Below are 24481 nucleotides of genomic sequence, written 5' to 3'. Positions count from 1 at the left end.
AGCCCCACATCCTGCTCCAGCCACCAAAACAGGGTGGAAGACACAAGAAACATGGGCAGGCATTTTGCCTCTTCCTCACAGTGCACTATCGCTTCTCAATCCTCTGCCACTGAGCTGCTGCCACAGCTGGAGCTGCAGCACATATCTGCAGGGAGCAGGCCCCTGGCCATAGCTCACACCAAGGGAGGAAGGAGGAGAGGAGGCAGCTCCACCATGGCACTTCCAGAAGACAGGGCTCAATGGGACAGGTGAAATCCAGCAGCTGAGAGCGCTGGCTACGGCAGCCAACAGCTAACATCCAGCCTGCAAACACAGGTACTCATGAGCCCCGTGTAGCACAAAGCCCAGGACAGCAACCTACATCCATCACAGGACTAGGGCCAAAGCAGCAGAGTAATTTCTCCCAACATCACTAAGAACCTACATTTCAGTGTCCTTGCTGTGGGATATGAAACCTGAACACAAGGTCTAGGGATTGTGTGAAATCAGGGTCCTGGATAGGCAGGTGGGATTATTACCTCTTTGTAACTCAGTGCTGCTGAAGGTCTGAGTGGAGGAGCAGGACGGAGGCAGCTCAAGCTCCAGGGCTTGAGGATTTTGGGGGGTTCCAGAGGCCCACGGATCTGCCCAGCTGAACTAAATGTCTGAGAAAATAGATGAGAAGCAAACCAAGACTTGTTAACCACCAAACAAGGCAGAGAAGTGGAGGGGGATGGACAGGTGTTGAGATACTGAGACATCTAAGTTGCAACAAAAATAGGGCAGGATACATGTAAAATGGTACAAGCACAACGTGGTTACAAAGCAAAGAGCAGGATGTGTCTTACAGCTGTCATGTCACCTCAGAGTCAGGATGCTGCTGAAACAGAGAGCTCAGGCAGCAGTGAGGAACCCAGGCAGCAGAGGCCAGGGGTGACACTTACCGAATGAGGGCTCCAGGACTGTGTTTTGGAGACGGTGCTGCATGTCCCTTTGGTCAGCCTTTGCAAGTGGTCAAGCCATTCGTGCAAGTCCTGGCTGGTGCTGCAGGACACAGTGATCCGCTCCATCATGTTCCCTGCGGCAGAGGGTTAAATAACTGTCTTTAGCAAGTGGTAGAGACTCAGGAGGAAACACAGCGTGAGATCAGCTCAGCACAGCAGGAAATGGCTCCTCAGTTTGTACAGTCCAGTGGCTCCAAAAAGGCCAAGGCAAAGATAGAAGCATTAATCATTAAGAATCATTAAGGTTGGAAAAGACATCTAAGATCATCAAGTCCAACCATTAAACCAGCACTGCAAGGTGCACCACTAAACCACATCCCTAAGCAGCTCATCTACAATGATGATGTGACTGCCCATCCTGCACCAGGTAACCACTGACAGTGTGGGAGCGGCAAGAAATGCTAAGGAAACTGGTAAGAGGAATGTGTGAGGATTATTTATTGTTGAAGGTCATTAAACACAATATTTCCATGATTAACAGGATCCTGACACCAAATACCACCAGCACAAACAGCTGCACTGCAGCCCAGGCACTGAGCATGAAATGACCGTGTATACCTACATGTAATGAGATACACTGAAGGGGGAAATGGGATGAAAGCTCCCTCAGGACCAGAACCATGTATCTGTAAATAAATGAGGTACTCAGAACTACAAGGCACGGCTACTGGATGCAGACAGGGCACTCCAGTGCAGAGCAGTGCTACTGAGGCAAGAGGTTTGTCCCATGCAAAACACTACAGTCTCCAAAGGCAGCCAGAGGCAGAGCTCCAGGGCACCTGGAGGAGATTGCCTCAAGCAGGACACAGGTGCTCAGAAACTCAGACAACATATGGTGAAAGAGCAGGAGGAAGATCATGGCACGGGGTTAGTGGAAGGCAGACCAGTACTTCCAGTGGCAACTGCTGCTTGCACTGGGAGGACTGCCCCAGGCAGAGGGCCCCACTGACCTGTGATTTCAAACATGTGCTCATTCCCTTCGGCATCTTCCAGCTTTGTCAGCATCATTCCCGTCAAAGGCAGCTTTCCCTGGGAGAATTGAAGAGCAGTCAGTGTCTGCAGGTATTGTTCTGCTTGTTTCTGCTGATTCCTTTCTCTTTGGAAATCGCCATTTAAAATTAATTTGTGAATTCTTCAGACTTCATGAAGAGCCTCCTTTAATGTATGGAACTAGATTTCCCTGCACAACTAGGTCAAACCCCGAAGATGAGGCTCCCATGACAGCTGAGTCATCCCCGGCTCATCTGCCACCCTTTCCCTTCATTCAGTGCAAACCTTTTACACAGTCAAGTCAGAAGGATCAATTTCCCCTGGCTTTTTTTCTGAAAGCCTTCCCCATCCCTCTGATTTGCATGCTGAACTGCCTGCTCACCTTACTCCCACCAGTGGGTCAAGTCAGAAAACCCAGCCAAATATTTCCCAAATCTTTCTCGTCTCCCTTGCTACGACAAATGACACATCAAAACAAGAGCATCCTTTTCCTGGCAGTATTGATGGTTTCAGACAGCTGGAGAAAAGCCAAGCGCTCAACAGCCATTGGATGGTATGGAAAATGGTAAAACACAAGAAATGCAGTTGCATGTAGCACCTCATGGAATGGAATTTTCATGCACTTTGCAGTGGGCTTTATAAGTATTTTCCAGAGACGGCACAAAACTGAGAGCCAGGTGGCTGGTCAAAACCCTACAGCTGGATCAGGACACCTCACACACACACCCCACTCTCAAAAACAGCAGGTAGAACAACAGGTTTTGAGGTTGTTTGTTTTGGGTTTTGGTTTTTTTTTTTTAATTTCACAGCATTCACTTACCAAATGCTGCTTAACCAATTATCAGGACAAGGGCATTGACTACCCTGGCACAGGATAAAGCCAGCCCTAGTTCCCAGCCTGGTGTATTTGCATCACAACAGAGAGTTCAAAGGATGCAGAGGACTTGAATTTGATAAGAACTCTCTGTTTTGCTTTTTTACACCTAATGCCTTGCAACTTCAAACTAAGCAGGCCTACCTGATAGATGAACCCACTCATCCGTGGGCTTGCAGACAGCATCAGCAAAACATTGGAAAATAACAAGAAATACCGCTCCTCTTTCTCCTGGGGGGATAAGAATTTAAGTTAGTCCAGTCTGCAATGCATCACAAGCACCTGCCTCTAGCAAACTGAACCTGTTGCAGCTGGAACCACAGCCTGTGAGATCACCCCCAAACCAACTATTCTGGCTTTTTTTTCTTTACAGCATCTCATTTATGTATCAATTTTCACTGCAGAGATTTTTGACTGCATCCTGCTAATCCTCTTCCAATCATTGCAGAGTGCCTCAGAAAGCACTCTTATGTTCTCCAGCATCCCACATCCCAAACAAGAAAGGCTTTTGGGACTAGATGCTGCATGGGTTTGTCTTACAGGTCTTCCCTTCCCAAGGAAAAACTGCAACAGCAAACAATTCAGTGCTAACAGGTACTTGCCCACACTGAGCATGCAGCACACATGGCTTTAGCACCACTGGGGAAGGTCTGTGTCAGGCACTGCTGTGATGCATTAGGACTAGTAGGACAAGAATCACTCCAGTTAGTTCCAAAACACAGTCAGCTCTGGGACAGGGTGTCAGAGCAGCCCCTGTGATGCACATAGGATATTTTCTAGTCACTCTCATTTTTCAGAGTAAGTCACAGGGGAGAAAGAGGGAAATTAATGTGTTATACAACACTGAGGTACTTCTTCTCTTGAAAAGTGGGTCACCAAAGGCCTGAAGCTAAGCCTACAGGGTGCCTGATTCACTCCAAAGACATGCACAGTCCCACTGCACAGCTCTTCCCATGGTAAAATTATTTATCAGCGTTATTTGTCATCAGTTTGTGACTTGGAAGGAGAGGAAGTACCGCCTCACATCGCTTACCCCAGGAGCAAGTGGGTTTTTGGACATGAAGTCTACAGCCAGCAGAGGGAACATCACACTCACCTCACTTCCCCCAGACTGCACCATAACCTGGGACATGTAGATGACGTTTCCCATCATTTTTATGTCCTCTCCTTCCCAGCGCTGGATGGATTCAGAAAGGATTTGCAGCTCCAGTTGTTTCCTCTTCCTCAGCTCCTGGCATTGTGACTGGGAATCACAGCAGAGATTTGTCAGCTGAAGGGCAGAAGCTAACCCAAACCATCCCAATTTCACTAGCAACAACTCACACAGCCCTGTGGGCTCAGGGATAGTCCCGTCAGGGTTCAGGAAAGTCTACTTTGGCTCCATTACATAAATTCTGTTTAAAAAAATCACATCCCAGTGATTTATGAAGTAATGATTACATTCAAATGTCAAGGAAATTGCAAACTGCACTGAGCAAACTTTTCTTTCCAAACCAGCCCTGCCTCTAAGAGCTCAGGGTCATAATTTCCAAACCAAGACAGCTGCACAGCTAAATCTTTCTAATTTTGCTACTGCTTAGAGGGATTTTGCCAGTTTTGTCCAAACAGCAGAGTTGAACTTGTAGCACTCACAAGTCAGATGGGTAGATATTTTCTAACAAAAATCTGGGAAGCCAAAAGCAGGACTAGGTGGTGCTGTAGTTTAGCACAAAAAAGAATCTTCTGAAAGTGCTGTTGTTGAAAAGACTGCACCACTGCTGGGCAGCTGGAAACTGGAGAAGCTCCAGGGAGTGACCAGTATCTCATCAGCTCTCAGCAAGAGAGGACAATGCTGACTGAACAGAGTTCTGCAAATCCAAGCAACACTTTCTTTAACTGACCCCTCTGCCAACATGGAAAATTGCTGCAAAGCTAAACCAGGGCTATTTTCACCAACTGCTTGGCTTTTCCAAACCCCTTTTTCTGACAGAGATTTTCCTCCTTTCCAATTCACTGACTATTGAGCTCTTAAAGAGAGAGGCTGCATTGGGTCTAGTTTGAAACCACATGCATTTGAACCAAACTGGGGTTTACTCTGGCTCTACAACTATTGTATGTTTTGATGGCTCCCCAAGTGTCTGAATCCAATGTTCCCAGGATAAAAATCCAAATATAATCCACAGGAGTTCATCACAGTCTGTGATGAACAACAGCTTCTTGGTCCCTCCCTGCCTTTGCTTGGGAGCCTTCCTGGTCCTATAACAGGACCACATGCCCATCACAAGGGGCATCTCTACCTGTCTAACCTCAAATTCACACTGAACCTCTTAAGTTGTGTCATAATGACATTAAATTACTCATCACCGAAATACACATTTCAAGTAAAACCATCCAGCACTTACGAGATTTCCTAAAGATTAATGACACCTTGTAATTTAAATGAGTTATTCTCCTGTTAGCTTCCAGAATAAATGGAAAGGGTGCTGAGTTTCTAAGTAAATGTAACATGATCGCCCTTTCCTGTTTTCTATGAACTTTCTCCTCCCCATCTTTTATCTGCACTGCTAAACACTTAAATCTGTCACAAACGGGTAACATCTGTTGTGCTAAAGGAAGGAAGCTGGACCATATCTGGAGTGGTTATAGTGAAAGGTTCTTTGTGGCTACAAAGCAAGAGACACTAGAGCTTTTTTCCATAAAAAGCTTTTCCAGGTAAAACCTTTGTCCATTTGGGTGGCTTTTCCTGCTCTACTTCATCTCAGCAGAACTTTGAGGGATGCAGATGACAGAGTTCACAAAAATGGGTTTGTTACCCCTGACTCATCCATTATCTCTGTTCCCCACCGATGGCCATGGCACCTGAAGCCACAAATTACTGGAATGTGGTCCAAGCCTCCTGATGCCTGTGGAGCAAATCTCAGCAAAACCTAGAGTTACTCCATGGGCTCAGAGGGGAACTTCCCATTGGCACCAGCACTTGGGTCAGTCACAGCTGTGCTAACTTCTCTCTCAATGAGCAAGGGGTGGTCTAGTTTAAGGTGGAAAAGATTGGAGGCAACAGGACATGAAAGGGACCCTGCTGCCACCACGGTCTACACGTGGCTTTCAGTAATAGAGAAACTCGGAGATCTACCATCTCTGCTCTGGCACCATAGAGCCAGCATGTACTTGCTGCAGCCACAGGAGCAGCTCTAGGATTGAAATGTGAAATTCAGTTTCTTTGTAACCCATCTTTTCCATTCCAAAAGACCTTTTTTCCTAATGAGGAGACAAATGTCAGGCTTGACTCATTCTTCATGAAATGCAGACCCGAAATGGAGGGCTCTATTTTAAGAATTGCCACCTACCACAAGGGACTTGAAGGATGTGACGGCTTTCAAAACATCTTCGTGATCTGCATGCGCCTCCTAGTGAAGGGAGAGCAAATTCCTCAGCCATCAGCAGCAGCAGCACCCACCCTGAGCATTAACCCACCCACTGTTCCAGTACACAGGGCTGAGGATACAGGCAGCATGGGCTTCAGGAGGAGGTCAAAGTCTCCCAGGTACCTTCCCCACCATCCATTTCAACATGGCATGGCAAAAGGCAGCTATGCAATTTACTGATAGCAATTGAATGAGTGTGAAGTGGCCAGAACAAGAGTAGGTATGACTGGACTTAGAACAAATCAGACTTGCAAAGAAAAATCACTGAAAACAGGGTTACCTGAAAGCAGTAGTGCAGGGTGCACCTTCAGGAAGGAAACTTCCATTGCACTGCCAGATATTCCAGCCACTGCCCCATCAAGGGTGGAAACCCACCACTGTCAAGGGAGCTTCACCTCTGGCTTTAAGGGAGGGCATGTCTGAGCAGAGAGCTCTTAGGCCAGGTAAAACCAGAATGGTGCCTCTTATCTCTGACCCCAGCTGTATGCTAGCATTCTCCCAGAATGTTCTCCTGGATCTAAGGCTCTGCTCCTCACCACCAAGTTCTCATGCCAAGCAAATCATAAGGTGTCTAGGTTGTGATGGAGCTGCCCCTGCAGCCTGGCATTGCCCACCTGCAATGTGGGACAAGTGGCTGCCCTGAACACACCTGCCCCCTCAGCAGCTCTGCAGTAGTGCAGAGAATGCTTTGGTGTACATCCACACTGCACACAGCCATCCTCTTCCCACAGCATCACAGCTTAAACCTCAGGCCTACTGATTCATGCAACAAAACTCCCACACTCAGCTTAGAAACCAAGACAAATAGGTGACGTGTGTGTCCCCAAACCCACTGCTGAGCCGCCTGCAGAGAGCAGGCAAAGAGCACAATGCATCTCCTGCAAAGAGCACGTTATCCCTGCACGGGCAGGGGGCTGCAGCCAGGCTCAGCTCAGTCCCTGCAGCTCAGCTCAGACAGGTGACAGGGAACAGGAAGGTCTGGAGGGTGCCTACCCTGCAGGCTCTCATGCCCTCTCCTCCTATGCAGGAACATCCCTGGCTCAAGCACAGAAGTTTTAATCCTTTGGCATGATTGTAGGTCATGGACAAATGTTCTGAATTAACTGGTGATTAAAACTGGGTGAGGAGAAAATGGAAACTTGCTTAAAAACAGACTTTTGCTTCTGTTTTCTTCAGCCCCTTGCACCACCCTGAGTTTTGCGTTCCTGCAGCTGGAGTACACCAGCAGTGAGCAGCAGAGCTCCAGTAGCAGAGATCTCTACAGTCCCTGGGGCAAGAAATGTCCTGAAGCACACTTGGTTCTTGCCCAGGAAGTCTCTGTGCCCCTGACTGCTCTCCCTGCTCCCAGGGGCTCACTCTGCACCCCTGTATCTGTACTGGAGGCCAGACACATGTCTGTCTGTGCAGCTCTGCCTCCACCCAGGAGCACAGCCCTGGGGCAAGGGGTGGGAATGTGCCTGTGAGCCACAGGAGTGAGTGGCCAGGCTTAGGAATCTCATCAAATGATAACAAAAACACAGATTTACAAACAGCAGCTGTAGCCCGACTCTAGACTCTGCTTTTATTTGTGCTGGAAATGGCCCATCTTTGAGGAAGGGTTAGGGTGAAGAGCAGGTAATGTGTTTCCACAACATTCCTCAGACTCTTCCACCAGTTTCTCACTTTTAATCTGAAAGGTGGATACTGTCTGGGGGGCATGGGACATCTCCTTGGAGATGTGGTAAGTACTTTTAGCCACATGATGCTCAAATACCAAGAGGCAGAGGTGTCTCTTGAAGCTCAGGGAGCAGCTCTGGCAGCATCAAGGGGCAGAGCCTGCCCAGCAGCCCCACATCCCACCTACCTCCATGTGCCGCTCCAGCTCCTGCAGCAGTGTCACGTATTTATCCAGCCTCAGGAAGGGTTTGCTGAGGCTTGTGGTCAGGATGAGAATGCCTGGGCTGGCCGCACCTTGGCTCTCCATGAACTTCTCCAGCTCATCACTATTAAAGAAACCAACAGGGAAGGCTCTCAGAGCTGAGAGCTGTGTTTTGCCCATGCTCTCCTGATGGCCAGGAGTCTGCTCTGAGCTGGGCGTCCTTAAAGGCAGCACAAACTCCCCTCTGAGCACTCCCCACCCACTTCATGGAGCAGGCAGGGAGCTTCTGCCCAAGCAAGACCATTCTCCTCTGGAAAGCAGGAGAGGATGCCATGAGGCCACAGGTGTTGGAATGCACCGCTCCTGAGGCCCATTGGTGCCAGCAGCTGGTTCCCCAGCACAGCAAGGTGGCACAGGGCCAGGTATCTGGTGAATAGGGAGAGGGGGTGGGGGCTGCATAGGCTGGTGTTGTGCTGGAGGAGGCTGCAGCAATGCATTGGGACCCTGCTGGAAGCTGTGATGCAGGTGTTTGCATGTACATTGCCCCAGAGAACATGGCTTCTGTGTGTCAGCACATTTGCCAAAGACGATTCTTTGATTTAGGAAAAGGGGTCAGACTGAGGAATCACATGAATGAGTCACTTGCTGGAGCCAGGCTTGTTGTTACACTGAATTAAAGCTGGATTTCAGCAGGTAAATGAATACATTGTGAGTTCCCATTGCAGAATGGGAAGACAAACACCCTGTATGTAGTCCTGGCTTTCCCATCATTGCAGGGAAGACAGCTAATCTGCGTTAGGGATGACACAGTGATAGCATCTTGACTTGGCACACTACTGAGCAGGACATCACACAAATTCAAGTGTCTACTCGTGTGGGTCACATCGAAGAAAGACTCATTAATGTGATCTACTAATGACCCCGAAAATCAACCATTTGGTTGAATAGAAGCTCAATGAATAAACTGGGTAACTGGGTGACTGGATGACCATCCTCTTTCTGCAACAATGTGCTCCCCACCGTGGTGCCACAGGGGAGCACCCTCCCATTTGTCAGTGTGTGAGCACTTGAGCAGTGGGTCTGAAACCCACTGGGTTGTTTAGCAGGTAACATTCACAGAGGATGCTACTGCCAGAGCTGAGGCTGCCTGTTTGACCCAAGGTGGGAGTGAGTCCTGTGCAAAAAGGCGAGTCCTGTGAGATCAGCTCTGAACGTGAGCAGTGTGAGCTGTCTTCATGCCGAAGCTGAAAGGCCCTGCTGAAAAGCCCTAAGTGCCAGCAGCAGGAAATACCCTTGACCTATTGTCAAAACAGAGGTCAGCAGCCTTGCCAGGCCAAGCATTAATAACAAAAGTTAACTTTTTAAAGGAGTCTGAATCTCCTTCTCCATCACTCACCTGTGCTGTGTGAGGACATTGACTGCTGAAGGGTGGTTAGCACAGTACGTCAGGTACAGGGAGCGGAACTGGGGCAGCAGGTTCATGAAACAGCCTCCCACACGCTGCTGGTTCTCAGGGAGCCTACAGACACCAACACACCAGCCACGTTAAGCCTCTGGATCTGCACCCTGCAGCTACTCTCAGGGACCTGCCAGGAACTACCCACTGCTCAGGGATGTTCCCAGGTCACCTCATAACTGCAGCACTGAGCAAAATATCCACACCTGCCACCTGGGGAGGAGGAAGAGGAGGATCCTCAGGTGGGTCTGGGCTCCTGTGGTGCAGACAGGGAGCATCACAACCCATTATCAGCCTCAGACAACCTGTGACTCAACCTGGTATGTCTCACCAGCAGAGCTACAGCTCAGATGATGAGGATGAGGATGTGCTGGAACTAAGGGCACTGTGAGGGTGGGGGAGTACCACTCTCTGGGCTGCCCACGAATATGAAAAGACAGAGAAAGAAGGAGAAGCCACAGCCTGAATATATTCTCAATATTCAGTCTTTCCCCATCTCTTTTCAGCCCTTAGCTAAGGCTAATCATGTCAGTCAGCTTCCCTGCAGGAAATTATCACCTCTAATAATTTGCTCTTTGCTCCCTGGCAATTCCCATCTTCAATGCCTGCCAGATCTCCCACCCTGCACGTGCCTGCATCTTTGGATTAGGCACACTTTTGTGTCAGTTCTAGTGACACTCATTCAGCAGATGCTTTAACACCAGCAATCTTAGAGTTCCTTCTACCTTTCCTCCTGCCAAAGCACTGACTGCAACCTCTCCTCAGTCCTGATATTGTCTTCTATATTTAACAAGTCTAAGACAGCAGTCAGAAGAAACATTAATGAACATGTCTTTCTATTATTTTTAACTACAGTTAAAAAGCTTAACAACCTCTGTGCTATGACACAAACTTACTTTGCAACTTCTTCCAAGGCTTGGTTCAGTGTTTGCTGAAAAGCAGAGATTTCTTCCATGTTTCCCAGCAATGCCGCGATGTCCCCGGTGCTGAGCCTACAAGAGCCACATCACCAGTCACCATAAAAGAGAAGTTGCTCTCAGGAGAACCACATTTTTATTCATCAGCAGCCCTTCCAAAAAAGCACAAAAATTTCTCTTTTCCCAGATACAGCATCAGACAGAACACAAAATTCATGATCTAAGAGCTACAGGCCACAGTCTCCTAGAGAAGAAGTCTGCCGCCAAGGATTATCTTAATTGGATTTTAATCACTTATTCCCACTAATCTTCTCAGATCTTTAGGTGTCTAATAGACACAGACAGATGGGATTTCAGCCAGAGGTGGGGAATGAGGTGTGTGCACAGAGAGTTTTGTCTTCAGGGATTCATGCCATGGGTTTCCCTATGGGAGGAAGGTCCAACAGGTAGGGGCTTCTTTGTTCCTTGCGCGAGGTTGGGTGTTTCCTAAGCTAATGTGCCTGTTTCTGTCATCCTAAGAGTAATAACACCCTCATTTAGGCCTACAAGGCTGAGAGCACAAAAAATTTTCCCACATGAAGATTTTGGGAAGGGAGAAATGACTGAAATACAGAGGCCTTAGAATACGACTCTCCCATCTCTCCTGAATGAACAGTGTCTAAACACGAGCCCTCTGTCCATGACACCCCAAGGCTCCCACAGTGTTCTCTTCCCCTCAGATGCCCTTATATCTTACTTATCATAAGACTGGAGGGGTCTTAAGTAAGTTCCCAGAAGTGACTGTAGTTCCTTCGCATAATCTCGTTCTGTTTCCAGAATATTTTGCAATACCTAGGGTAATAAACACAGCACTAAGATTTTTGTACTAGCAAATTAGTCAAAAGAACATGACATCAGCTTCCAAGTCTGGCAAAGCATGGAAGTGTGTCTTAAGCCCAGAAATTACATTTCTTAATGCAGAACCCAGAACACTCAGGGAAGTCCTGGTGGTCAAATATTGAGATTTTTGCAAACTTGAGGAGGCCTGGAAAGCAGGTGCTAATGGCTGCACCAAGGATGGCTTCTGTGACAGATCAAGCAGGGCACGCCTCATTTGGCGCTTCAGGGATGTAATGATCTGGGTTTGGTCTTGCTAATACATCTCAGCAGCTGGTTTGTCTCTGGCTGCACAGCAGACAAACACAGTGCCTGCACACTCCCAGTCAGCGCTCCAGTTTCTCAGTGTGGATAAGCTCTGGAGACAGTGGAGGTGGTTTCCAGCTCCCTGGACATACTGCTTCTGCTTTGCTTGATGTATATTTAGACATAGTGATGAGCAGGATGTAGCTCCAGCACAGAGCCAGGGATGCTCACATGAGGCATCTTCACTCTCTCGCGTCACCGCCTGACACAGGGGGCTGTGGTAGCTGCCCCTGCTTTACCAGACCTCCTTGCTTTGGCAGCAGTACCTAAAGGAGGGCATGTTTCCCTACCCCTTCTGCAGCAGCAATTCATGGCCCGGCAGGCTGCTCCAAAGCCAAGTGCAGTCACAAAGCCAGGCCATGAGCTGTGGCAGCTGCCTTCTCTGAGGGCTGCAGCTGCTGGCAGAGGCATAGGACAGGCACCGTGGGGTGCAGCATCTCCAGCAAAACCCAAGAAAGGGGCCAGAGCCCTGATTTTGCTTGCTTACACCACGACATTATCTCCCCATCTTTATCAACAGGAAATACTGGGCCTTCTCCCCCTGCACTGATCTGAAAGCTGCCACCTCTCCTTAATTATCTCAGTTGTCTACTTCAAGTTTCTACTTTTGACATCTTGCAGCCACTTCCATTTGTGGTTTATTGTCTCGATGGCCTTGAATCAAGGGAATGGAAACAGCTGCATTTAAACACAGAGTCACATCCCCAATTGTTACATATTGCATCAATGATTTTTAAGGGAAGGAGCTACTTCAAAAGATTAATAACATGGTACTTATTAAAATGTATGATCAACACTTTAAAACTTACCACAGGGTAATAATTCTTTGTCATCTGAGTGTTTTCTAGCCCTTTTAATGCTTTGGGAGAGAGTGGTTTATCTGTACAAAAAAAACACCCATGAATAAATTACAGTGCACAGCTCTCATTATTCCATCAGGAAAAGACACTGCCACATTATGTCTAGCAAATATAACTTCACCCCTCTGACCACAAAACTTCAATTGCAGGGTTTGTTTCCCCATTAAAAAAAAAAAAAAAAAAAAAAAAAAAAAAACCAAACTAGGATAAAACCAGTGGCATGCACAACACTGACAGTGGCCAAGCGAGTCCCACCAGAAGCTTTGTGCAGCCTCAGCCAACCAACACCCAGGTTTGCTCCAAAATCCCTGGCAGCAGCCCAGTATCTGTCAATGTTTGGAACTACAGTGTTGCTTCACCTGGCCCACTAAATTTGATTTTAAAACTGGGTGTCTGTCAGAAATGACAGATACTATGTTTTTTTCCAGGTGATTCACAAGGCACTTGAAGCCAACCCCAATCAATATGCTGACCTCCTCTCCCCACAGTCACTTGTGATGCAAAATCCTTCTCTGAATGAAGGTAGATCTAAATTAAAAGCTCACAAAACCCTGGAAATCAATTCTCATTCTGCATTTGATAAATCACTGTGGATGCCTCCAGGTCTGTACATATGTGCACGCACACAAACATGGACAAATCCCTGCTCCAATTTTCCTCACTTCAATACAGACACATCTCCTGAGCACACAGACACCAGGGCAATGAACCCTCCTGCCACATGAAATGGTTCTGAGAGAGGATCTGGTGGGAAAAGCTCCACAGACAGAAAAATCTCATGGGCTCTTCCACCAGGATCGATGGGAGACTGGCCCTTCACTTCAGTAAGGTACTGTCATGTCATGCAGCTCCCATCTGATTTTCCCTTTAGGACTGAAGTTTGGTCTCCTTTGTTTAAAACATCTCTCTTCTCCCCTCACTGAGTTAATTAGTGATTCCTGAGTTGTGCCAGACAAGCCTTCAATCCCTGCTACAACTTCCTGCTCCAGCTCAGACACCATTTCCCAGAGGGAAACAGTAGGAGATGAGATATCCTAACAATGATTTTTTTCATTTAGAATCAAATAAAACTGACCTAATTCTGAGCACTATATAGTGATTTTTTCCACTCCTTTGCTTTATTTTTGCAAGAGTAGAAGGAAGGATGTCTACCAGGGGTTGCACATGTTGCAGCTACTTCGCAGATCCCTGCTGGCATCTGTGTTTGAGGCCAGAGCAGATCCTGAGCCACAGAACCAGCACCAAGCACACAACTGTTCTCTGTCTATGGTAAGTGCTCAAGGCACACGAAGGAGTCAAGTTTCATTTTGCAAAAAAACAGTTTAATTTCACACAAAAGCCTGGACAGGTGACCTGTTTGAATGGATGTGTAATGCCACAGGGCAGTTGGGCAGGGGCTTCACATCATCACCACCCTATGTCTGGGTACAACCACTTTGCAGAAAATGTTAAGGACACCCAAGACAAAGCTCAATAAAGGCAGATGTCAGCAGACAGATCATCCCCTCCCTCTTACTTTCTCAATATTGCAGCAGAAGCATCTGGGGAAAAATGTACTCTGTGAAATCAACCATCACTATTGGACCAAAACATTGACAATGCCCTGTGGCCATGCAGTTTTTGTTGGATTCCACACCATGATGGTGAGCATCCATTCCACTGATGCCTGAAAAGCCAGGATCAAACACAAATACATTGCCTGACCAAGGTCTCTAACAAAAAGCTAGTTCTGAGCTCAGACACTGGAATGACCTGACAGCTCTCCAGGACAAAGGGGACCCACATTCATCTCTGTCCTCATCCTCTGACAATATCCCTGCTTCCATGCTGCTGGGGCTTGGGGGAGCAAGAGAAAGGCACAATGTGGTGGGAAGAGGGTGAAGCAGCTCTCAAGCAATTCATGTGAAACACTGCACTTTACCCTTCTGTTCATCCTTCCATTAGCCCAGCTGCCTGAAGTACACAAACAGTCCTTAATAAATAGCAGCAATTTCCCAAAGGCACGAGGGTCCTCACTGCATTATGCCACTGTCATTCAATCAGCCCTTGAAAGCAATTTGCTTACCAGTAGATTTGATTTCTCTGACGTAGTTGCTTGGGAACCAGCCTGTTTTTCCATTCAAGGTGCCTTCCCACCAGCCCCCTTCTTCAACTCGAGTGACATAAATAATGTCTCCTTTGTTAACAGAGAGTTCATCCTCATTGGTCTGCTTAAAATTGAACCTGGCCTTTACCACCAGCTGGTGACTGCCATTCTCGGTCATCTCCTAAGGAAAGAAATGTGGAAAAACATCAGTAAATAGTCAAAAAAAGCAGAAACAACTAGGACAAGCCATTGTTCTTCTCTGTTGTGACAGCTGTTTTCTCAGTGTTGCTCTATATAACAACCAATAATAGGTTGCTGTTGTGTAAACACTCCCTTCAGAGGACCACAAGGTCCCTCCCAAGCATTAATTTAGTTTTCCAATGCAATGGGTGGCAGATAAGAATCACTCTTCTCATGTCACACAGAGAAACACTGCAGTTTGGAGAAGCTGCAGGACTCTCTCCAGCTGAGACAGCAAACCCATGATGGAGACCAGGGGAGAACAGCCTCTGGTGTTGATCCAGAGGCACCAATCACAACTACCCCCAAGGCCATCAAACCCACGGTTACACGTTAAATAAAGGGTACCACAGGCTTGGACTGCCTCCGTAACACTCCTGCTGACTGGGAAGTTGTGCTGTTGGAGTCACTCTGGGGGTCTCCAGCCGAGGAGCTAAGAGACGACAGATGTGAACATGGCCCTCTTGACAGCTGATCTGAGGAAACAAAACAACATCTGAGTTTTACTCAGCTGTCCACCATCCCTCCTCATCACAGCAAAGCAAAGAGTAAAGCCTGTAGAGAGAACAGGAACAGGGCACAACAGTTCAAAGAGCATCTATGAGAGCAAGACAGCAAGTGCATGGCATCTGCAGTGTGGGCACTCCCAGTCAGCAGTGAGGGTGGTTTTCTGGGCTGGGATAACCCTTCCATCATGGAACAAGTTGAATTGCATCCAAAGGCACTCCTAGGTTGTGCCAGCTCTGCAGCCACACCTCCAATTGCAGTATTTCTTTGAAATCCCCCTTAAAACTGTAGAAAAGTAGAGTAGTACTCAGTACCCACTGGGGGTGTTTCTGGGATCAAAGTAAGTACTGCTGAAGGTGTGTCAAAGTTTAGCTCTCCAGTGAGTGCTCTTAGGTCACCTCTGCAGCTGCAGTGTGGGCTATCCCACTGAGAGGGGAGGAATGCTGAACAGCTGGCCAACACAATTGCTCCTCTATTTAGAGGAGTCCTTCTGGGTTCATTATCCAGCTGAAAGAGGCTAGGCACTATTTTGATTGCTGTTCATGGACCATTGCCATTAGTCATGTGAGAGAGGGATTCAAGCCATGCCAAGAAAGGACAGGAGTGTCATCCCCAGGAGATGAACTGCCCACGGAAAGGCTCAGATCATCCCAGCAGCTCCTGGAGCTGCCTCCTTCACACTCAGAGCTCCTTGCTTTGCAAACCAGTCTCTAGGCTTGTTTTGCTCCCCACCTGATGCTGGAGGCAATGCTGCTGCTCTGACACATCTGTTTTTTTAATTAGTGATTTGTTTCTATATTAATACCAAAACAATTGCCAGAGGATAAAAAGTTTCCTGGTCCTAACTGTGCAGAGACTGAGTCAGTAGCCTTGTTGCTAAGAGCAGTTCCTGGCAGAATCTAGCAGCGCTGAGCCCCGGAATCCTGTTGGATGCTGCAGAAGTGTAAAAGCATGGCATACAAGACACCCAGTAATTCCCAGTGCTGCACTGCTACTGCACCCCACACCACACTGTGGGACACCACTCAGATCACCTCCTTTGTGTCCCATGGTGCTCAAAAGACACAACAGCAGATATTATCATTTCAGTAAACTGTGAAGGACTTTTAAGATTGGCCTTGTATCTTCTCTTCAGATTTTAGGACCTTTCTGCATTCCAGTGTTGCAGTTTTCCACCTGCAGTGGGGACCACGTGCCAGTGGACCTCAAAAGCAGAACAGAGCAGTCTGCAGGGATTCCTGTGCTGGATGCGCAAGCTCGTGGACCATGCTTGGAGTTCTGCCTTGAAAACACTGCAAGAGGAGAGGGTGATACAGCCATAAAACGTGTGCAGAAATCAGAAAAGACAAACTGCAAGGCTGCTTTTCCTCCATTCTCCTCCAGTCTGAATGTCGGCATGGAAAACTCATTCTGAAGGGGAAGTTTGGTAGGAGTTACAGGAACTCAGCTGGGCTTTTATTATCTTCAGAGGATTTTTATTTCAATAGGAAAATACCTCATCCTTAGATTGGACCTGGAGCAACACAAACTGTGAGCTCTCGGGGAAGGGACTTGCTTTGTCTCTCTCCTAACCCTCGCGCTGCAGGGACCAGGTCCACGACTATGACTGCCAGGTGCTGCTGCCTTACCAAGCCCAGCCATGCCATAGTCACACATCAGTCCAGCCAGTCCATGCTCCAGAGATGGACAACATCCATGCTAAGCCTTGTGTGCTGTCAGTGAGTCAGTTTCTCTCTTGTCCTGCTCATTTCACAACTGCACGGTGAATTCCTAGCTTTCTGAGCTGTGGCAACTGCAAAATCCCTCCCCATGTAAAACCCACTTTGCCAACAGAGTGGGTTTTTCTCTCTGAAGCATCCTGATATTTGAGCAGGCGTGGTTTTGGCTGTTCTTGGTGACTCACAGGCTAGGGGTGTGGCTGGCTGCCAGTGTGAGATATTCTTCCTCTAATTCCTTCTGAAAGGGAGGGCATAAATCCTGAGTCCAGATTTCACTTATTCAAGTCATCAGCCACAGTCCCAAGGAAATTACTCCATTACTGTAGATTTTATGACTCTCCCTGCCCCTCCCAATCTTCCAAAGCTTTTATAAATATCTGCAGCAACCCAGAAACAAATGTAAAACTGCCTTTGACAGTTTGGCAGGGAAGTGTATCATTTATATCGCATCATGACAGTGTCCTATTTCATGCCTGGTCCAGCACAGAACACTGCTGCCATATGTTGCTTAAACTATGGTTAAAATAGCTGGGTTTTCTGCCTGCATTCCTACACTATTTTTGGCAGATGAGCCTTGTCTGATCCAGCACAGCTGGTTTTCCTCCCCTGCCCTCTCTTGCAGACAAAAAGCATCAAGCATCTGTATTGCTGTGTTTTGATGGACAGCTGCTGAACTACAAGTATATCCACTACGAAGGATGCCTCCAGTTATTTACATAGAAAGATCCATGAAGACACAAGAATTTGGACTTCAAATGGATGCCCAGAAATACATTCCCACAACCTTTCCTTAGCTGACACCTATTTCCCTCTGCCTCCAGGCAGGGTGTTGGGATGTGCAGGCATGTCAGAGCCTTGGTGACAGCAGCAACTACAGTAGCCAGTACCAGTTTACCCTGATGCTCTGTTCAGCCTGTGGCCTCTGGCAAAACAGAGAAACTGGACCATCTGCAGTGGCAGTTTGTAGGACACAGGCTCCTGCTCCTCAGGAATTTGACTAAGCCACCAAAAAGTAAATGTTTGAGACACATATTTATTTTACCCTGTACTTTTCCCAAGGGTGCTCTCTGCCTGAGCAGCTAATTATATCACAGGCATTGCGCTTTTCAACATTTAAACACAGAAAGCATATGTTCAAACAGATGTTTGCCATGAAACCAAGAGGATCCCAGCTTCTCTATAGCCCCATCAGTAACACATGACAGGAACTATTCCTCAGCAAAGCCTTGTCCCGGGCTGAGCTGGCACATGGATGATTGGAAGTACGGATTTGGGGCTGTAAATAAGGGGACGGATGAGAAAATGGCATTGCAGCCTTGCCACCCTGTCAGCACACATCCCATCACACCCCTCCAGTTCAGCAACAGGCAAAGACAGAGGCAAGAGAGTTTCTCTCTGCTTTTTGCTTTTGCTTGAAGCAAATATCAATCATAACAGCAGCATTTGCAGAGGCTGCTCCCTGTCAAGTTAACCTACATTTTATACCCCGCATCACACTGAACTGCAAGAGCTTCTACACAGGGTCAGCGGGTGCTGTTGGTAACTGAGGAGGTGTTGAGGCTGGCTGAGGCCAAATTCCCATTCCCAAACTTCTACAGAGTGAGCTGTCAGCAGAGCTGAGTCCTGGCTGCAGAACAGCATCCTCAGAACCTGAATCTCTTCAGAGCAGCGTTATACATACAGACACACACACACACATATGTATGTACAAATCACAGGGGGTGGGAGAGGGTTTACAAATATATACTATTATTATTATACATTATATATTATTATTAGACATATATTATGATATATGTTGATGTACGATATATGTTGATGTACGATATATTAATACACCGCTTTATATAATGTATGGGCATAATGCAGTAAGCCAAAAGAAAAGCCTTCCCATGAGAAAAAAGTAATGAGTTTTCATTTTGAAATTTCCTCCTTTAAACCATCTCAAATGCAACCTGCAAACAGGAAATGGAACTCTTCTCCTGGCGCTGGACTTTGGTGGGTGTGCAGGAGTCTGTCCTAACACACCTGTACAACAAGAGGCTGGAACTCTTCCCAGCACCAGGCAGATCTGCTCCTCGTTGTCTCAGAAAAGAGACTCTGACCCCCTCAGCCCTGCCCAGAGCACCACTGCGCCATCTGCCCCACTCCCCACTGAACTTCTCCTTCCACAGGCTCTGCTACTGAATATCATTTTTAAACAGTCTGTAGGGAACAGCTACATATCTGGGATGGAATCAGAATGAGGTGATTTGTTTTGCTTCAGCAGCCTACTCCTGGCTCCCAGGGACAAGCCATCAGCTTGCTTCCCAGATCCAGGAGCCTGCTCCATGGAGCCAGGGAGAGGAGAGAGAGAAAAACATCAATACAATTGACTGAGCAGCTAGCAACAACATTTGTTTTGACATTCAGGAAAGGTATTATGCAGATTAAGCTGGTTTTCTCTTTAGCTTTAAAACACAACTCTTTAAAAAATCTGATATTTGCATTTTGGAAGGTGCATGTTCATTTACATTGAGGATCCCTTATGCTGACCTACTTTGAGGCCCCTTAATACTTAATGCTAAAAACTGAGCAGAGGTCTCTCAGAGTAAAGTGATAATTGAGCTCTGCAGAGTTCATACAGCAACTCTGAAACATCACATTTTAACCCAGAGTTGGCAGAAGCCTGAAATACCAATCCCACCATCAGTGCTGGCAGCACAATTTGACAGACCTCCAGAAATTACCATAAAGTAGGAATTAAGAAAAATTAAAAACCAGCCCTGCATACACACAAGAAATAGTTTGAAAGAACAACAGAAGAACCCCTTTTTTCTTACCTTCAGTAGCCTTATTTACAGCTGTTAATGTGCTCAGAACCTTGGAGAACTGATCTCCAGTGTACAAATCATGTGGATCAAACACCTGTGAAAGATGAACTCAGTCAGTCGAGCCCAAAACATCTCACACCGGCTGCTGGAGCCGCCCATGGTGCTGGAGGGCGAGTGGGGATTAGGCAGCCCCCGTGTCTCAAGGGGAAAGGGTGATCACTCAGGGCTGACAAGTCCCATTTCCTTTACAGCCAGAGAATTCCTGGGGCACCGCTGGCAGGCAGCGTGGGAAGGGCAGGGAAACCCAGAAGCATTTGGAGTGTAAGGCTGGGAACGGGGAAGGAATCAGTGCTGTCTGCAGAGCAGAGACTTCTCTGAAAATCACCGAGAAGGTTATTGCTGGCCTTGAGGGAAAGAAAGATTTTGTTGCTATTTTTGTTATCGAGAGCTGAAGAGACTGAGGCTGTACGTACAGATCTATGTATAAACACACACATATTTTCCAAAGCAGAATTAACACACATGGAATTTTCTGCTATTGCAATATATAGTTTATTTACACTTTTTTTACAGGAAGACAAACCCAGTTGTCTTACATACAAAAATTTCACCCTAAAGAATTTGGTGTTGCTAATCCTCAGTGGTGAAACAGAAATACATGGTTAGCAAGGGCTTATTTTCCATGACTAACAACCTGAACCTTGTACACTTCAGAAATCACCACCACAACAGTGAGGGCACTTTGAGTTTCCAAAACACTTCAACCCCCTCTAACACCTGAAAAATGCTCTCAATTTCCTACAGACTGTACAAATCTTACCATTAATGAAGCAAAGATAAGAATTACAAAAAGTCCCTCTTGTTGGTACCACCATGGCACCATCTGCTAATCCCCAAATACATGTTGTCTTGCAGATCAAGACCACAGATACGCAAATCCAATGAACAAGAAAGATGATTTGAAAATTCTCCTTGCAGACACCATCTAACTACAAACACTTCCAAAACACTAAAGAGTATATCCTGCTAAATAAGGAGACAAGTCTCAATTACCTTTAGGCTAGTACTGCCCTTTAAAACAGCCCTTTCTTGCATTCCACACAGAGCTCATTGAGTACGCTTGGCATATTTGAAATAGGAAGGGGACTGTCCTCTCTCACAGCCCTGGATGCTTGCAGCATCTCCTGCTCTTGAACAGACACACCAGAGCAGCACCAAAGTCCAACACAGTAGACAGTACAAAGGCTGCTCTTTGTTGAGAATTGTTTTCAGATTGCCTCAGCTACTCAATACTACAAGACATGTTTTACCCTAAAGATATTTAATCCATGCTTAGCATGGGGACAGTTTGCTGTCATTACAAATATTTAAACCTGCAGCTCCACAGCTCCGATGGCATCTACTGCTCTGCACCTTCCAGGGACACACGCACCCACCTTGGGCTGTTTCTGAGCTGATCTATCACCTGCACTCACTTGGGTTTGCTCCTTTGGACCCATCCCCTCTGCCAGCTGGTGCATGGAACCAGGTTTCCTGCCCTGCAGCCACAGGCAGCGAGCACAGCCTTCAGCCCTAAGCAGCGATGCTCCCATCCCCGCGGGAAGGGAGACGGTAACAGAGCGGGCGGGCGCTGGCCCAGGGGCAGCTGCTGCAGCGTGGGACATTACAGTTGCACGAGAGGAAAGTGAACAGCCAGGCTGGGCTGTTTGCATGCATCTCTCTGGTCTGTCATTTTGTCATCCACATCCTTTTCCTTCCACTTCAGTCATTCCAGAAAAATAAAGTTCTGCCTTGAATTAACACCTGTTTTCCTAAGGAGCCAAGTAGTAAAATTCATCCCAAATCCTTCAATGCAGAGGATAATGCTGTAAGCTCAGAGTTATCAGGCTGACAAAGTCCATATGAAAACGGCAGGAAGAAAGATATGCAAAAAATTCTAGCACAAAAGCAAGTAATAACACTTAGAACTTCTTCGTGGGGAAATTTTGTGGAACAGTGGATATGTGGGGTCAGCTACTGTAATGTAAACATACTCTGCAGCTCATTCCAGAATAAATTCCTCATACAGAAAAGTCCTCATTTATGAGCTAAAATTTACTTTTTCCAGCACAATCCACTGATAGTTCCATTCATAGCTAAAAGACAAGCTGCAGCTAGAAGATAAATAGAGGCAGAAAAGGCTTTTTCACTTCTAACATATGGAAGATCAGGTGGATATAACTAAAATCCCATTTAAATCTACAACTGTCATCTGAGGATCTCTATTAAAACGCTGTTCTGACTTCCAGAATCACAGACTGCAGCTCCCCTCGGTAAAACACCCCGGCTGTTTCCGCCAAGCATCGCGCCGGGCAAGAGAAGCTCTGCACTGCCGCACCGCCAGCCTCCGCCACAGGCAGCGAGGGGATGAGCAGGAGCCGGTGCTCGGGACCAGAGGGCCCGGCTCTGCGGGAAGGACGAGGAGACCCCAAACCCGGGTGCGGCCAGCAAGTTATCAGCACCCAAAATCCCAGTCCCGCGACGGGAAGCACAGAAAAGTTAGGGAAAGCCGGGTTGTGTTTCGGGTCCGAGCTGTCCACAGTCGGATAAGCCCCGGCTGGGTGCCAAGCCCGAAGCCCGGCGCGGCCGCGACCCCTCCAAACCCGAGGACAGGGGCGAGAGCCGCCCGTCCCCCAGCGACACGGCGCTCCGGGCGCTCGCTGACCCGGCTGCTCGCACCGGACCTGCACCTGCCTCCGCGGGAGCGGCGATGCGGCCGGAGCTCCGCCAGCGAGCGAGCCAGAGCCGGGCGGGCGGCGGGAGCGCGCTGCCCCGCGGAGCGCCCGGAGCTCAAGCACCGCTCCGTCTCCGGGCGCTCTGCTCGGGCGCCGCGGCGCCGTCACCCCTGCAGCGGGGACACCCGCGGGAGCTGCCCGGAGACACCCCTGCCGAGCGGCCGGGACAGCCGCGGGGACCCGCGGTCGGTACTCACGGCGGCGGGCGGGCGAGCGCGCAGCCCCGGGGCATGGCGGCGGCGCGGGCCGTGCTGCGGAGCGGCCGCTGCGGCTCTGACCCGGAGCCGGATCGCGGCGCGGAGAAGGGAAGGGAAGGGAAGGGGAAGTGACAGGCGGTGCCGCCGCCCCGCTCCGCCCCGCCGCTCGCTGCGGGACGCGGCCGCAGCTCCCTCCGCCGGCCGCGGGCCGGAGGCACCGGGAGACCCCCGGAAGAGCAAGAAGCGGATAGCAAAGAGCAAAGAGATGGGAAAGGGAAGAAGAGAAAGGCCGGAGGTGGGGGGAGGGAGGAGGAGAGAAAGGGAAAGGGGATGGGAAAGGTAAATCAGGGAGGGGAAGGGAAAAGGGGAGAGAGAAAGGAAGAAAGTGAATTAGAGAGAGGGGAGGGGAAGGAAGGGAAGGGAAAGGAAGGGAAGGGAAGGGAAGGGAAGGGAAGGGAAGGGAAGGTGGAGATAAAAGAAAGGGAAAAAAGAAGGAAAAGAAAATTTAAAAGGACAGGAAAGGAATATCAACACTATTGGCACAGTAATTGCAGCAGGTTTGCACCACTGTGAAGAGAAACACGCAGAAGGGCCCATAGATGGGGCACAGTTCAGCAGAGGCAGTGAGACATGTCCTCTATTGCCTGTGCCCATCTGTTTGGGGAACATTCTCCTACAGGGAACAGGAAAATCCCCAGATACTTCAGCACACCAGCAGGTTGCAGTGTAGACAGGAAATGGAGCACTGCACTGATATCCAGCGTGAAGCCCAGCTGTCCCAGCCCCAGGCAGGGAGCCAGGGGTCTCTGCTACATTGGGTCACTCTGACTGCAGACAGACCCATTCTCCAGTGCTTGTGCTGGTTGGTGCTGGGCAGGAGCTCTTGCTTCTGATGTTATCCAGCTAGAGAGGTAATGTCACTTTGGAGTGAAGCCAAAGCAGAGCAGGTTTTGGGAGTGCATGGATGGGGAGCTAAAAGGGCGATGATTTCTCACCTGCTCTCCCACACCTTCAATCCAGGTAGTTTGTTGGAGGTTGCAGGCACCTCCAACAGCACAAATAACCTCTGTGCTGCCTGTGATGGTAATTACCTTCTGCATATTCTACGATTGTTCTGGACAGCCAGGTTTAATCCAGCTATTGATTTATCTTGCATATACTGTTCTTAGTTCACAAAATTCAGACCTTGCCATAAATTTTGTAGTTAATAACAATAAAATGTGGCTGCTGAATGAAGGTCTTGTGCTTCTTTACTAGCAAATGATGCTTAGCTATTGATCTGCTGTTGTTATATGCACACTGGTGTCAAGAGCAAAAGCAAAGTTCTCACTTTTGTCCTTAAGAACAAGCTAGGCCAGGAGCCTTCTATGGTTTTTCTCTTTAGTCATGATCTGTTCCTGACTCTTCTACACTAGACTGCACCTGGCCATCAGGACAGAATTCTTTGCTGTCCACTTTCCACCTCAACCCAGCAGCATCCAGCTGGCATTGCTTTAGCAGTGCTCACTCACTGGACCAGTTCTTGGGTCAGATACACAGCTCAGATGTTGAAACCACGCTGTAAATGGAGCACATTCAGGATTTCTGCACTGTTCCTCAGTCCAAACCATGATAGAATCCTC

General features: G+C 48.0%; 1 protein-coding gene across 3 annotated transcripts in view; it reads right to left on the bottom strand.

The window, feature by feature from the left end:
- Positions 1-22985, bottom strand: part of ARHGEF6 (Rac/Cdc42 guanine nucleotide exchange factor 6) — a 32202-nt gene extending 9217 nt beyond the window's left edge. For 2 of the 3 annotated variants that reach the window (XR_005952060.1, XM_041396450.1), the window contains exons 1-13: positions 15199-15326; positions 14590-14791; positions 12474-12544; positions 11219-11313; positions 10462-10557; positions 9506-9628; positions 8095-8233; positions 6174-6233; positions 3944-4090; positions 2992-3078; positions 1934-2012; positions 924-1057; positions 519-644 (exon numbers count right to left, since the gene is read on the bottom strand). Coding sequence is in view for 2 of the 3 variants with exons in the window: in XM_041396450.1 (XP_041252384.1) it covers positions 519-644; positions 924-1057; positions 1934-2012; positions 2992-3078; positions 3944-4090; positions 6174-6233; positions 8095-8233; positions 9506-9628; positions 10462-10557; positions 11219-11313; positions 12474-12544; positions 14590-14788 (1356 nt within the window). In the remaining variant the exon portion in view is untranslated. Of the gene's footprint in view, positions 1-518; positions 645-923; positions 1058-1933; positions 2013-2991; positions 3079-3943; positions 4091-6173; positions 6234-8094; positions 8234-9505; positions 9629-10461; positions 10558-11218; positions 11314-12473; positions 12545-14589; positions 14792-15198; positions 15327-19897; positions 19983-22859 lie in introns of those variants that run through there. The other variant, XM_041396451.1, reaches the window with a different exon arrangement.
- Between the last annotated feature and the right edge of the window lie 1496 nt (positions 22986-24481).

Source organism: Onychostruthus taczanowskii, unplaced genomic scaffold (genome assembly GCF_017590055.1).
Source record: "Onychostruthus taczanowskii isolate IOZ18803 unplaced genomic scaffold, ASM1759005v1 scaffold13, whole genome shotgun sequence".
In the NCBI taxonomy this organism is placed as follows: Eukaryota; Metazoa; Chordata; class Aves; order Passeriformes; family Passeridae; genus Onychostruthus; species Onychostruthus taczanowskii.
The sequence above is the reverse complement of the archived record's forward strand: the minus strand, read 5'-3'. Positions and strand labels throughout refer to the sequence as shown.